The sequence below is a fragment of the Diospyros lotus genome, chromosome 6 (assembly GCF_014633365.1).
Source record: "Diospyros lotus cultivar Yz01 chromosome 6, ASM1463336v1, whole genome shotgun sequence".
Lineage (NCBI taxonomy): Eukaryota > Viridiplantae > Streptophyta > Magnoliopsida > Ericales > Ebenaceae > Diospyros > Diospyros lotus.
In genome coordinates, this window is record NC_068343.1 from 21346566 (window position 1) to 21362941 (window position 16376).

General features: G+C 35.6%; 1 protein-coding gene across 1 annotated transcript in view; it reads right to left on the bottom strand.

The window, feature by feature from the left end:
* LOC127804388 (uncharacterized) overlaps window positions 1-15276 on the bottom strand; it is a 30191-nt gene extending 14915 nt beyond the window's left edge. Inside the window, exon 1 of the mRNA XM_052341249.1 lies at window positions 15132-15276. Within this exon, the coding sequence (XP_052197209.1) occupies window positions 15132-15276 (145 nt within the window). The remainder of the gene's footprint in view (window positions 1-15131) is intronic.
* Between the last annotated feature and the right edge of the window lie 1100 nt (window positions 15277-16376).

Below are 16376 nucleotides of genomic sequence, written 5' to 3' on the forward strand. Positions count from 1 at the left end.
ACGGTTGATTTTATGAGGGAGATTCATCCCTAAATGTTTTGAATTTATGCATTGCATTTTATAAAATGTTGTTTATATGATGCTTTGAATTGTGAAATATGTCATTGTCTTGAGTTTTATGTGTACGTATGGAATGTCAGCCTAAGATGTTGTCTGGATAGTATAGCCATAATTCTCCAAGGGCGTGACGGAATAATAGGGGCATCTAATGCTGGTGTGCATGTCAAGATAGTCGCCTTGATTTTCGAGCCGGGTCGTTTGACCAAGGAAGTTGCACTAGGATGACTAGGTGGTTCATATTGTGTTGTTCATGTGAGATGTCAGCCTAAGATATTGTCTAGATAGTGTAGCCGTAATTCTACAAGGGCGTGACGGAATAATAGGGGTATCTGATATTGGTGTGCATGTCAGGATAGCCGCCTTGGTTTCCGTGCCAGGCCGTTTGGCCAAGAAAGTTGCACTAGGATGACTAGGTGGTCCATGTGAAATTTTGGAATTGAGATTGTATGGTGGTTCCTGGATGATTAAGATGGGAACGTAATCTAGTGAGATGCGTTGACAGCCCCATTTAAGCAAGAATCGCGTCGTGTCGTCGAGTCGGTATAGTGGCATAGCTTTTAGAGAAATTGCTCTTTTCCCGTGGTAGGGTTAAGCGCGTGGGATTCTCTTGGGCTAGGGCTTACCAGGTGTATTGGTTTATTTCATGTATTGCATTCATTCATAAAAAATGTGATTTTGAACTCTCACTTAGATGATTTAGCATCTAATTTGGATTATGTCCATGAAATATTCAAACGTTCCAGGCAGCGGTGCGAAGGGAAAAGAAATTGCCAAGGAGTGATGGCGATTAGAGGATATTTTATATTATGTCCTTTTAGTTATGTTGTTTATTTTCAGAACGTCATGTAAATGTTGGTGCAACTTTATATTATAAATAAAGTGGTTTCGGTTATGACCTGTTAAGGTTTTGATCCAGCTTCCGCATTTAAGTTTATGAACCTGTCTTAGTTTATTGATAGTTCATAATTGATATACTAAAAAGGTGTAACAGGATCTTCAAGAAACAGTTTTGTGTTGGTTTTCGTTGTTTGTTTGGAAAAAAATATATCCCCAAAATCTTACGTTACCTAACCCTCCCTAGGAGAGCGGGGTGGTACAGATACATACCAATTAGCGCTCGAATAGCATTATGCTTAATAGCTACTCAAACATGCATTTCTCAAAAGTCAAGAACTAATTATTCTCCTTGCATTTTATTTAAATGATCCACACTTCATAGAACACTAATAGTAATAGATTTTTTTTTCATTGAACAATGTTTTCAACACTATCACATCTCCAACCTACCCATTAACAATTTTATAATTAAAAAAATAAAAAGATACACTTAAAAGATCTCCTACGTAATGACCCGCCCTCCCAAGTCATGCCACTATTTCGGGATTTTTTTTCCGTAACTATCTCAAAACCCCTAACATACCATATTTAAAATCTCATAAAACATATATATTTAGCATTCTAAATAATAAGTTAATGAATGGTAAATTAAATACTTGCGAAAGTAAAATCGAAACCTGATGGATGTTATAATCGTAAATGAATTTAAACCGTACAATATTATTCTCAATAACCATAATAATTACAATATCCATAAGACAAATCAGCATATAATAACATGTATAATATCATCAGAAATCTCATAACTCGTCCTGTTATTGGTGTAGGACATAAATATGTACAATTGAAATCATGTCCCGGCAACATCAATTCCTTTTCTACTGCTCGTCCCACTTGGAACATTGAATATTTCAAGGATGAAGTCCAAATGGGAAGATGAATCATTTAAGTGAAGGATTAAAAGAATTTTCATGAATGCATGATGCATGGATATGAATTAATCGACACTTTAGAGTAGATTTCATTAGCATTCTAGCCCCAGCACAGAACCCTTGACAGTAACCCTGTCAAACACACATAGCACAGGATACTTCTATAGTCATTCCGACAAAACTCACTTGGGAAAAATGCAAGGCTCGCTACTAGAGCAACGTCTCATCCCACCATAGTCAATATGGATGACACAATTATTGATATGTCAATAATTTCATGCCCAATGGAATATCACAAATACCAAGACAACATATAATAAACATGCATATGCATGGCGAGATGCACATAGATCACATATGTAAGAACCCATATTTTCGTAAGGTTGCAACGTAATTTCGATAAGTTTAGAATACTGAGAAATTGGTTAGATAACGGTTATAAGTACTAAATCGGCCGTATGGAATGCCTTAAGGTGAAATTGTCTAAAGGAAAATGACATGGTCTCGATGAGCGTTCTGAGATAAGAATTATGGTATCAAAAGAAATCGAATCGGGAATGATTTTCGGTACAACTAAAATATAACTGCCATTTAGGCTGTAAAATCGAATTATCGTTGGGGACTCCCGAAAAATCAACGGAACCCTAAGAGGCTCCGGTTTTGCGTGATGAACAACCCTTTAGTGATTTCAGGGTAAAACAATGGCTCGGTGAGGGCACTGGGGTGAAATTGACATTATCGAGTAACTTCGAAATTATTAATTTTGCATTTTCGGTATTGCAATGCAATTTAATTCAGCGTTTGAGGGCGTATTTGCAATTAGGGAATTGTATAAATGAAATAGAGATGAATTTTTAAATTAAAATATGTAATTTTCTATTATTATTATATGTATGCTTGTGCGTAAGGCATAGCCATGCCCTGCAACCCATACCTATGCAAATTATGGAAGGCTTTGCACGCAAATCCCATACCCTCTATAATCTCCATGACTTGCAAGCATTATGGAAATTGGCGTGTGTTCTCCGCATGAAAGTATGGGCAGTGAGATGAAGGAGCGAGTGAGGGCTTATAAATAGAGATAGAGTTAGAGAAGAAATAGAAGCAAGGCAGCATCGAGCTTGGCCGAGAGAGGGAAGAGAGACTGAGAGAGATCAAGAGAGAGCTGGGAGCTCTCAATGATAGCTGGAGGCAGCCGCAAGGATAGCCGGAACCAGCTGCAACAGGCGGACAACCACCATAGACGCAAGCCGCGGCTGTAATATCCTAGTATTTTGAGAATAATAATAATAATTAATTTTGTATTTAAAATATGTTTTTGACATCAATTAAAAATTATAATTAAGAAAACTAATGTGCTTAGAATTAGTGGACTAACTTGAAAAATGAAATGTTATGTAAATGGGTTTAGAGTTAGTAGGCTAAGTTGAAAAAAAAAATATGTTAAGTAAATGAGTTTAGAATTAGTGGCCTAAGTTAAAAAAAGAAGAAAGATCAAGTAAATGGCCTTAGAATTTGTGGACTAAATTGAAAAAGAAAAAAGATAAGTAAATGGGCTTATAATTAGTAGGCTAAGTTGAGAAAAGAAAGGCTAAGTAAATGGGTTTAGAGTTAGTAGGCTAAGAAAATGGGCTTAAATTTATGGACTAAATGAAAGAATAATCTATCCAAAATAAGATTTAGTTGAAAATAATTAAAATAAAAAATAATTAAAGATAGTGGGTGAAATAATGGAGAAATGTGGAGACAAAGTAGAGTGTGGACAAATAATCAAAGATAATGGGGGAATTAATGGAGAAATGTGGGAGACAAAATATGGTGTGGACAAATAATCAAAGATAATAAGTGAATTAATGGAGAAATATGGGAGACAAAATATGGTATCGACAAATAATCAAAGATAATGGATGAATTAATAGAGAAATGTGGGAGATAAAGTAGAGTGTGGCCAAATAATCAAAGATAATGGGTGAATTAATGGAGAAATGTGGAAGACAAAATAGAGTATGAACAAATAATTAAAGATTATGAGTGAGATTTAGTGAAAAATAATTAAAAAAATGATAAAATAATAAAAGATAGTGGATCACTACAATTATACTAAACTTAATTCAATCTCTATAAATAGAGAAAACTTGAAAGGTTGGAGACTTAAATTAGAAAGAGAAAGGTTGTAAGAAAGAAGGATTTGAGAGTAAGAGAAAGATTTGAGAAAGAGAAAGAAAGAATATAGAAAAAAAATACAAAAAATTTATAGAAAAATGCTATAGGTTGGGTTAGTAGTTCATGTGAAAATTTGTGGCAAAAGGTGTTGTTGGATACGCAAATCGAGACTTCATCGCAATATAGAAGAATACCGAATCACTCCGCGGGAAGGTAAGTTATCTTCAAAAATTTCTTTAAAAATTTCAGAAATATTAGAATGATATTTTAGAATTTTTTATGGTGAAATTGGAAGAGAAATGCATGATTAGTATTTATTATGGATTTTTTAAGCAATAGATGCTTGAAAATCAAAGAGAAAATGAGAAATAAATAGAACATGAATTTTAAAAATTATGAGGAAATTTCTGGGGTTTATGAATATTGTTTTAGGAATTATTGTGAAGAGAAATTGAAAAAAAATTATGAGAAAGTATTTATTTCATAATCTTGAGGAAATAATAGGAGGAAATTGGAGAAATTAGAAAAATTAGAAATATGATTTTCTTAAGTAAATATGGTGCTAGGGTACATCAAGATTTATAATTGAGTACAATTGGAAGTCCAACGCAAATTTTGAGGCAAAATTACGTTAAGGGCAAAATTATCTTTTATAAGGTAAATTGTACTATTCAACTAGATTTAGTTTATGAAAATGGTTTGTAAGTGGTTCCACCAAAACTTGATTTTATGTAAATATTTTCACCATGTTGTCATCTCTTGATATGAACATGTCATGTGTATTGCATTTACATATATTGATGACAAAGTATGCGTATGAGCATGATAAGATTCATGGTCATTCGTTGCATGGGTTTGGGATTAGGTACTGGCGCTGTTGCTTTACCAATGGTGCACCCATACACCCCAGTCTAGTAGGGAAACTGAAAAAATGGTGGGTAATCTTAAGGTGCAGTCGACCCAAATATGAGAGTTATGATGTTATGTGTATTGCATTCATATATATGCATTATGATGTACTTTTATTTAGATGATTCATTATCTAACTTGGGCTTTGCCCCTGGAATATTCAAACGTTCCAGATGGAGATTGTAGGAGAAACGAGGAAGAATGAGGCATGAAATGGCACTTAGCAAAGTGCTTGATGAGTTATATGATCAGTTGAATGTATGTTATGTAGCTCATGTATTTAAATTAAGCTATTTTGAATTCTGAACGTTTTGAAGAATGATGACGTAGAACCCTATTTAGGGTTAATGTTAGTTGAGAACTTATGTTATGTATTAAGAGATGTTGAGAAATCTATGTTCCCATGATGTAAGCACTGAATTATGATTAATGTTATGATATTATGTTTGATTCTAGCTTCCGCATTTGATATTTATGATGATTATCATTGGACATAAAGGAATGAAGCTTTCGGGATATATTTAAGGAGTGATATGATTTAACAAATAGTTTTTAAGAAAAAAAAAATTATCCCATAATTGTTCTGAGTTATAACGCGCTCGGAAAACGGGGTGTTACAGTGGCCATGGTAGCACATGCGAAGGTCAGCCATGGTCGCGGGCAGCAGTCGCGGCGGAGCAGGCCGAGATGGCGGGAGGCCGGAGATGGCCGGAGGTGGCTCAACAAGCCACCGAAACGACCAGCGGAGGCTAGTTGGAGCGTGGGTGGGAGCTGGGTGAAGCTGGTTCGCCCGCGCAGGGGCTGCGCGAAGAAGAAGAAACAGGGGAGGAAGAAGAAGAGAGGAAAATGAGGAAGACGAAGAAGAAGAAGAAGAGGAAAAAGAAGAAAGAAAAGAAAAGAAAAAAAAGGAAGGATGGCTGGCGTGTTATAGAGAAAATGAAGAAGAAGGTGAACAGGGAAGGAGGAGGAAAAAAAAGAAAAAGAAAAAGAAAAAGAAAAGGAAAAAAAATGAAAGAAAAAATGTCCAGAAAAATCTCAAAAAATAGGAAGTGGATATTTATTAATATTTTAGAAATTTTGGGCAAGAAAATGGTTCGGGCACACGTTTCGAGATCAGGACACGCATACCTAGAAAGCCAGAGATGCTAAATTCAGGAATATTATTTTATGAATTTTCGTAGTGAGATATTTGAGAAAAATATTTTATAAATATTTAGTTTGGATTTATTGAGGAAAAATAGGAAGAAATAGAAAGAAAAATAAAGAAAATGCAAGAAATTATAGAAAAAAAGGTTTTAATACTTATTTAAATAAATATGGTGATTAGGATGTTTTGAGGCTAAAGTTGAAGAGACTTGTGCGAAATTTGAGGTTGGCACGCAAATCGAAGCGATGCACGTATTTTGAGCCGATACACGAATATCGAGGTAAGTGGTACTTCCCAACTGGATTTAGTTTTATGAAAAATGATTGGTTGTAGGTGATTTATGTTTCAAACTCCGATCTTCGAGGATGTTTTCATCATATTGACATGATTTGATATGTATCCATCACGTAAACTGCATGCATGACATGCTATGAAATACATATGTACACGTTGATATCATTGACCACGCGTATTGTGGCCATAAGGAGTATGAACTGGCACCGCTACTTTACCAAGGGTGCACCCATACACCCTGGCTTCGAAAGAGGTGGCCACAAAAATGATGAGTAGCATGAAGGGTGCAGTTGACCCTTACGATGAGTAAGACATTGCATTCATACACGAAATATGTTTTCTGTACCCTTACTTAGATGATTCATCATCTAACTTGGGCTTTGCCCCTGAAATATTCAAACGTTTCAGATGAAGATTGTAGCAGATACGAGGATAAATGAGGCATGAAATGGCACTTAGCAGAGTGCATAAGGAATGAAATGTATATTATGTAGCCCATGTATTTAAGTTCTGCTACTTTAAATTTTGAATGTTTTGAACAATGTTGATGTATAACCTTATTAAGGGTTAATATTAGTTGAGAACTTATACTATGTATTAAGTTATGTTGAGGAACGATGATGTAAGAATTTCAATTAATGTTAAGATATCAGGTTCGATCCTTGCTTCCGCATTTGATGTATATGATGATTCTCTTTCGAGAAAAATGAATGAAAATTCTGGGACGGATTCAAAGAATGATGTGATTTAAAATTAGTTTGAAAGAAAAAAAATTATTATTCCAAAATTATCCCAAGTTATAATGCACCCGGGAAAGTGGGGCGTTACAACATAAATTTTGACGAATCCCTCACGAAAATCATGCTCAATTTAGGCAAGACATATCATGTATAAATTTTTGAGAAAAAATCACTCACTATGTTCTAGCTGTTTAAGCTTCCTCGAAATTCGTGCCCTACCTCGAGACTCATGCCCTAATATTTTTCCTGACCAAATTTCAGAAAAAAATAATAAAAATTAATTTGCTAATTTTTTAATTTTTTTACATTTTTTCTCACTTTTTTCCCCTTCTTTTTCTTGCCTCACGGACCCATACCCACACTTCTTGCATGTGTTTCTCACTCTCTTGAAGCCGGTCGTCTTCTCCAATCTTTCCTTCACCGGCCGATCACTGATTTTCCTCGAATCCCTTGTTTTCTTCCTCCCTCTTATTCTATTCTTCATTCCGAACATGATGGGCTTACTAGTGGCTCGAAAAACCAACCAAAACACCCCCAAATTCGTCGATTACAATGCGTCTCCGACGGGGGTATGAGAAAAGAAATGGGAAATAAAAAATGTCCAAAAAGGGTATAATAATAATTGTGTTTGTGTGTGAGTGAATGGAAAAAGATCAATCTTCGATGAGAGACACATGGCCCTCCCCTTCCCTATTTCCCTCTCTTTTCTTTTCTCCACTCTCTCTTTCTTCCTTCCACTTCCGAGAATCCTCTTCTTCTTCTTCTTCTTATTCTTCTTCATCTTCTTAGTTTTCTTCTTCTTCTCCATTTTCATTTTCTTGATCTCTTGGCTTGGAGCTTCAAGAGTGGACTTCTAGACTTGAAGGAAGCTTATTCTCCTTGGTTTATCTCCATAAAAAAGAAAGGCAAGTTCTCCTTGCATATCTCTTGTTATGCAGGATTTCCTCTCTTTATTTTGATGTACAAGTTTCTTGTTTAATTCCTTTCATTTTGAGTATATCTTGCTTCTCCATGGCTAAAACACCATTTTTGTTTAAAAATGAGTTTTTCTTTTTATTTACAAAATTTTTGTCTGAAAATTCTTCAAAATTAATGGGTCTTGTTGGATCTTCATTTGGGGCTTGATTTACCCCAAAATCCTTCAAAGAATGACATATTTTTGGTTATATTAGAACAAAACAATTATTTGTTGGGTTGTTTTACATTATGTCCGTATGTTCATTTTGGGGCATGGAAACCTGTGCATTCTTTATTATTTTGGGCATAACTTTCAGTAAAAATATCTAATCCAAGATTCGTTTATTGCATTATAAATTAGACTCAATGAGCTTCGATTTGATATAGGGCTTGAAATTTTTGGCTTCGATTTGAGCCCCTAGTGGCCTTGTTAATTTCTGTTTAAAAATTCGTAACTTACTACTCCATGTAATTAGACCTTGCTTGGGTTTTTGCTATATAACTTTCTGTTGTTATATCTGATTTATAATTTGTTTGTTTTTATGTAAACTATACATCATAGGATTCGTTTCGGTATAGGATTTGAAATTTTTGGTCATGATTTGAACCCACAACAGCCTTGTTGAATTCTTCATAGAATGCTGTAATTTTATTATAGTAATTCTACCTTAGATTTTTGGGCAATATGTAATACCCCATGTTCGTATAAAGTTGCCACGTAATTTCGATGAGTTTAGAATATCGAAAAATTGGCTTGATAGCAGTTATAAGTACCGAATGAACTGTAGGCAATGCCTCGGAGTGAAATTGTCTAAGGAAAATGACATGGTCTCGATAAACATTTTGAGATAGAATTTTTGGTATCGAAAGAAATCTAATCGGGAACGGTTTTCGGTACAACTAAAATACAGCTGTTATTTAGGCTGTAAAATTGAATTGTCGTAGGTGACTCCCAAAAAATCAACAGAACCCTAGGGAGGCTCCGGTTTTGCGTAATGAGCAACCTTTCAGTGGTTTTGGGATGAAAGAACAGCCCGAAAAGGACGGTGGGGCGAATCGTCCTTTTTTACTAAGTTTTAAGTTATTAATTTTGGATTTTCGGTATTGTAATGCAAATTAATTTGAGATTTGAGGGCATGGTTGTAATAAAAAATTTGTCAAGTGATATTAAGATGAACTATGAGGATTAAAAGTGTAATTTTCCTTTTTGTTGGTGTATTATATAATAACTATATAGATATATATATATACATATGTGTGTGCGCGTGATAGTGGCCAACGGTTAGCTTCTGTGAAGCTTTAAATGGCCGAGATTTTGGCCGTAAAATGGGGAGATTGTGGTAGCTTTTGAAGATTTGAGAGATTTAGCAATTAAATGTGACGTGCAAAATATATAGATATATATACACATCCGTGCGCGTGTGCGTGAATGAGAGCTTCTGTGAAGCTTCATTATGTTGCAAGTTGAATTATTCAATTGCTGGAGTGATGGCCAAGGATTTTCTGCAAGATTCAGCATCCGAGATTTGCGTGAGATTGGAGAAAATGTCAGTAAGATTTGAGAAAAATGGCAGTAAGATTATGATAAGATTGAGACTATGTGTGATATATAATTTATATATATATACATTCGTCTATGGCTATCTATAAATAGGTAAAGAAATTTGGCCAATTGAGAAGCATCAAATTAAGCAAGGGAGAGAGAAAGAGAGTGTGTGTGTGCGTGCGCGCTGGAGCAGAGAGGGCTGAGAGGGAGGCAGCAGCTTGCGGCTGCCATGGCCGTAAGCTCCCACAAGCTCGAGCGGAGCAGAGGAGGCCGGCGGGTTTAGTAGCAATGGCAGGTGGCACACGGTGGTGCGGTGCAGCGTCCGGCGAGGGCTGAGGTGAGCAGCAGCATCGGTCAGCCATGGCTGACGCGAAGCGGAGCTGCTGGTCGCGAAGAAGGTACGGCCATGGCCGCAGGCAGTGGCGCGCGGAGGCCGGCGACAGGCGGTGAGGACGGTCGCAGGTCGGAAGGAAGGCAGACGGGTGGAGGCGGGCTGGTGCCCTGTTCGCGCCCAGGCGGAGGAGGAAGAAGAAGTGGGGAAAAAGAGAAAAGAAGAAAAGAAAAAGAAAGAAAAGAAAAGAAAAAAAAAAGAAGAAGAAAAATAGGAAAAATTCTCAGAAAAATCCCCAAAAAATAGGATTTAAATATTTACTAATATTTTGAAGATTTTGGGTGAGAAAATAGTTTGGGCACGCATTTTGAGGATGTGGCACGCATACTGAGGAAGCCGGAGATGCTAAGTTAAGGTAAGTAAAATTTCTTAAAAAAATTTAAAAATTCAATAATATTATTTTATGAATTTTCGTAGTGAAATATTTGAGAAAATATTTTAGAAATAGTTAGCTTGGATTTAATGAGGAAAAATAGGAAGAAATATAGAGAAAATGCAAGCAATTATGGAAAATAGGTTTTGGATACTTATTTAAATAATTATGGTGATTAGGATGCTTTGAGGCTAAAGTTGAAGAGACTTGTGCAAATTTTGAGGTTGACACGCAAATCGAGATGATGCACAAACTTCGAGATAGGCGAGAATATCGAGATAGCTTGAGAAGGTAAGTGGTACTTCCCAATTAAAGTTAGTTTTATAGAAAATGTTTGGTTGTAAGTGATTTATGTTTAAGAAACTCAATTCTCGGGAATGTTTTCATCATATTGACATGCCCTGATATGTATCCATCACGTAGACTGCATACATGACATGACTATGAAATGCATAAATACACGTTGATATCATTGATCACGCGCATTTGTGGACGTAGGGAGTACGAATTGGCACCGCTGCTTTACCAAGGGTGCACCCATACACCCCGGCTTCAAAAGAGGTGGCCGCAAAAATGGTAGGTAGCATGAGGGGTGCAGTTGACACCTACGAGGAAAGACATTGCATACACACATGATATAGCATTATGTACCCTTACTTAGATGGTTTATCATCTAATTTGGGTTTTTTGCCCTTGGAATATTCAAACGTTTTAGGTGGAGATTGTAGCAGATTCGAGGATGAATGAGGCATGAAATGGCACTTATCAGGGTGCATGAAAATTGAAATGTATGTTATGTAGCCCATGCATTTAAGTTCTGCTACTTTGAATTCTGAACGTTTTGAGGAATGTTGAATTTATTTATGATTAATGTTAAGATATCATGTTTCGATCTTTGCTTCCGCATTTGATGTGTATAATGATTTTTTTTCGAGATTAATGTATGGGAATTCTGGGACGGATTTGAGGAATAATGTGGTTTAGCTTTAGTGTTTGAAAGAAAAAATTTTATTGTCCCGGAATTGTCCCAAGTTATAACGCACTCGGGAAAGCGGGGCGTTATACAATAACTCATTGTAATTATTTCTGATTCTGAATCCGATTGTTGGTTCATAAACTATAGATTTGAGGCTTCGATTGATATAAGATTTGAACCATTTGGACAATTCTTGAGTTTGTAAGAGCCCTTTGAAGTACATGCTTAATTGAAAATTTCCTATTTTCAAGGGTCGACTTTCCATATTTCAAGAGTCGACTCTTTCGCTTTAAGAAGTTGAATTTCAATGTGTAGAATTGTATTTTTTATCCTGAGTGGTGAAAAAAATAATTTATAAATTATTTATTATGGGATATGGGTTGTAATTGTATATTAATTTCAACATTCATTTATTGATTTTCTAATCTAAAAATAAAGGTGAAATTGAGAAATGTGTCCATGGATATAAAATGGGTAACACTTGCATGATGTTATGCATTTGTATTGAGATGCCTATGTGTGGCTATATATTTGTGCACATATTATTTTGCGCGACAACTATATTCGTGGGTGATGCAAGGATATTCTATGAGCGTCTAACGCGGGTGAGGTGGCTATCAACCTGACAGGCGAGACTCAAATTGTTATTGCTTGTTGATGCATTTTCATGATTTATATATATATATATATATATTCATGTATGAATATATTGGTCATGGGAGCCTTAGGAATTATGTGAAAAATTTCTTATGTTAAGCCAAATTGCTCCCATCGATCTATTGTGTATTTTGATGTTTAACAATACATAATTTTAGTAAAACTATTTTTGGTGTATTTAAAATGCCCTAATAAAATTTTGATATATTTTATATTGGAAAATATATTTTAAGTATTATAGTATTTTGTGTATCAAAATAAACCAAGAAATGCTATTTTTCTAAGTCTAAAAGATTAGTGCATTATAAGAGGACATATAAGAAAATATTTTTATTTTGAAAAACATATCTCCCTGTATTTTGATAGCTAATATTTATTGTTGTTAAAATAATTTTTAATAAATTTTTTAAGAAATAGAAAGTACGTATTTTGGGGGTGGTGAAATCTTCAAATCCCGAATTTGTTCTAAAACCAAAATTCTATTTTCTTATTGTTATGGATTTTAATTTTTTAAATATTTTTATTGAATCCAAATGGGGATACTTTCTTATTTACATTTATGTATTAAAGTAAATAGAAGGTAAAATATAAATTAAAGAAAATATGAACATTTATTTCAGAAGTAAATGTAAATATGTTGTAATGTATACATGATATGGATTATATCTTCAAACAATTGTTATATGTATAAAATTTATTTTCTGTAAAATTGGCTTTAGAAGTCAACTCTTAGTTCAAATGAGTTGACTCCCTTTAAGCTAAAGTCAACTCTTACAAAGTTAGAGTCGACCCAACCGAGAGCATATTATGTAGAGTTGATATGATAGTATTGATGTATTTCGAAGCGACTCTAGCAGTAGAGAAGTTTATTTCTGTTTTAGAGAAGTCGATTCCCAAACTCCAATGGTTGGATTTTCTAGCCGTTGAAAGAGCCATTGAAAGCCAAACTATAAAAGGAAAGGGATAAATTTGGAGATGGCTAATGCTCTATCAAGACCTATCATTCTAAAGCACTCTCAAGCTCTTAAGCACTTAAGAAAAGGAATCCAAGACCCAAGCATTAAAGATACATCATTTGGAGCCCAAGGCAAAGAAGAAGTAGTTTTCGTCTTATTAGTAACTCTTGTATTATTTATATTTGCCTTATAATATCATTGTGTTTAATTCCATATTAGTCCATGGTTGTTTGGATATAGGATTTATTTATATTAATTTTGAATTGTGAGTAGTATCCTAGAGCCTGTTGTAATCTAGGTGTGTTGTATTAGTTTTCAGGGTGAGCTAAAGGGAAACCTCGGTTGTGTAAAAATTTCTTAGGTGAGCTTATTGGAAAATCTAGGTGTGGTTATAGTGGAATCTCAAGTGTCGGGTTGACCTTGAGATAGTGGAGTAGGTGTTGAAGATACAGAACCACTATATATTCTTGTGTTGTTATTGTTGCTTGCATATTTATATTGCTATCACTCCCAAACAACATATATATTTATAAAAAGTATTTTTTTGTATAAGAAAAGCTCAAGAGTTTTTAAAATAAAAGAATTCGGTTGAATAAGTTTTTATCTCTCAATTCACCCCCCCTCTTGAGTAGCCATTATATGTCAAGGGACCAACACCTTACTATTGGTGTAGGTGCAAAGTGTGAAAATGATTACTTGGTATGTATAATAATCACAGCATGGAAAATTGATGTAAATGAAAAACTTATGAGTTGTGTTATACTGATATCTTTTCATAGAGTTGTTGTTTACTCTATCTTGATTATCCATGTCTTTGATTCTATATCTTCATACTTTATAAATATACTTGCTGAGTCTTGTGGCTCAGCTTGTTGTATTCTCGTGTCATTTCAGGAAAAGGTAAAGCAATGGTTGAGGGCGAGTCCAGTGGGGGCTAAAGCCCAGGGTTAGAGGTGTATAGAGACATCCCAAGATAGACAGTCCATGTTAGTGGTTGTGATGATGGCATGTTATGAGAAAAAATTTATGTTGTAAATTTCATTTGTGCCTTTGTATTTCATTTGTGTAGGCCATGGTGCCAAGATATTATAAATCTTTGTGTTGGCTTCCGCTGAATTTATCTAAGGATAGTAACGTGGTGTTGTATGTTATTGTTCTATATCATCCTTGTGATGACCTCCTTTCGGATATCCTATTCAGGAGTGGGCCACTACAGTTTTGGTATCAGAGCAACCCGGGCTGTGTACTAGCCAAAGCTTGGGGGTACTGATCGGGACCGTGTTCTAGCCACAGGTTGGGGGTTATTGGACCAAGGACCGTGTACTAGTCACATGCTGGGGGTACTGGATCGGGGACTGTGTACTAGCCACACGCTGAGGGTACTGGACCGGGGACACTAGACGGGGAATTATTGGTCGGCTATAAGAGAAAAAGTTTGGGATGAGATGAGTCTCTGTACACATGGGAATGACAGGTAGAGTTAAGGATGCGTTTAGTGATTTAAATGAGGTTAAGCTAAGATAACATTCAAAAAGTAATTTGATCGTACAGGAAAATGAGTGGCCGAGCATAAAGTTTTTTGAGAAAATCAACCTTAAGTTTTAATGATTGGCAAAACCAATGAAGTATGAGCATAAAGTTTTTTAAAGTAAATTTCATGTTTAAATATGTTTGAATATAAATCAATAGTAGTTGAATATAAAGTCGATTGCATGATAATAGTTGAGTAAAATAACATTTTATCTTATAATAGGGGAACATAATAATAGGCGATCAAATTTGCATTTTATCTCAGAATAAGGGAATTAGCAGTTAACTACTATAGAATAGATGATCAAGTTTACACTCTTCCTCAAGAGTAGCTAGGGGTGTGCAATTGGTTATAATCGAACCGAATCACCCAAAAATTCCTAACCAAACCAAACCGAATTGTCCCTAATAACCGAATCGAATCGAACCAACCGATAATCCTAGTATAACCGAACTAACCGAAATCGAAATAACCGAAGAATAAAATGCAATAACTGAATCGAACCGACAATAGCCGAACATGAAACCAAAACGATTTTCCAAGTCCCTAATCAGAATTTCCAAAACAAATGAACAAGAATCAGAAATAGCCAGAGAGTTTCCCAATCGGAATTTTCTAGAACAAGTGAACAAGAATCACTGAATCAGAAGAATTACGCGTACCTTTGAGTCTTTGATGCAAGAGTTGACGAGCTTCGAAGCGCTTGGGAAGAAAAAGGGCCTGGTCAACGAGCTTCGAAGTGCATGTCGCCATCGCCGATTGCCCCTCTACCACTTCAACAGCCACCACTGCTAACGCCGCTGCCATGGCCTAGATCTTGGAATAGCCCTCGTCGATCGACCAAGCACAAGGAAAAGAAGAAACGAATGCAAGGGATGGTGGGATGAGGGTTAGGTTTCAATTCGGTTGGGTGTGAGTTTCATGGTTTGGGACCGCCGGAATCGATCTCGTAGTCTTGCCTGCGAGTGGGAAGGTGGGGGTAGATAGAGAGAGAGAATGGGGGGTGCGGTTATGCCTTCAGCAGCACACGAACTCGCTGCTCGCAGGCGAGGATAGGGAGAGATAGATAGAGAAAAGAGAGAGAGAGAGAAGGGAGGAGAGTATGAGTGTCGGTCGGGTTGGGTGTGGCCCATATGGGTTCCGTGTTTTGGGGGGGAGGGCAACTCACGGTTCATAGTTGGGGGGGGTGGGGCTCAACTCATGATTAGTTCGGTTAATCGAAAATTTAGAATATTGTAAACCGAACCGAATTGTTTTATAAAAAAAATCGAATCGAAGTAACCGAACTAAATAATTTCTTCAAAAAAATCGAACCGACCAGATTTGGTCAGTTCAATTCAGTTCGGTTTATCCGAACTTCTGCTCACCCCTAAGAGTAGCAGAACAAAATAAATTTAAGTTAGCATTTTGGCACAAAAACAGTGGAATCGAATAATCAATTACTTCAGAATAGGTGACCAAACAAGCATTTTGCCACCAGACTAAGGGATCCAAATAATTGACTACTCTAATTATAGGCAAACTAATTCAAACTGAACAAAAAATAAGAGACTAGACTAGTTGACTACTTTAGAAATAGTTAACTATTTTACAATAAATGGCTATTTTTTCAGCATGTTAATATTTCACACAAGAGTTCCTTTCAAGCATTAAATGCACTTTAACCATTAGAAACATGAAAATGAAGGTCTTAAAGTTTGACTCTCAAGCATAAAAAAGCTCTCAAGTTTCAAATATCTCATTGTGAATCAAAGCAACTTAGATACTCAAAAATATCTTTAAAGCCTCGAGCTACTAGTGCTATAAAACATTTATTTTGTTAAGATTTGTTGCTTTGTTTGATATTGTTATTCGTTGTTATATATTTGCCTAAGTGTAGATATTAGCTTGTATATTGTTTTATAAAT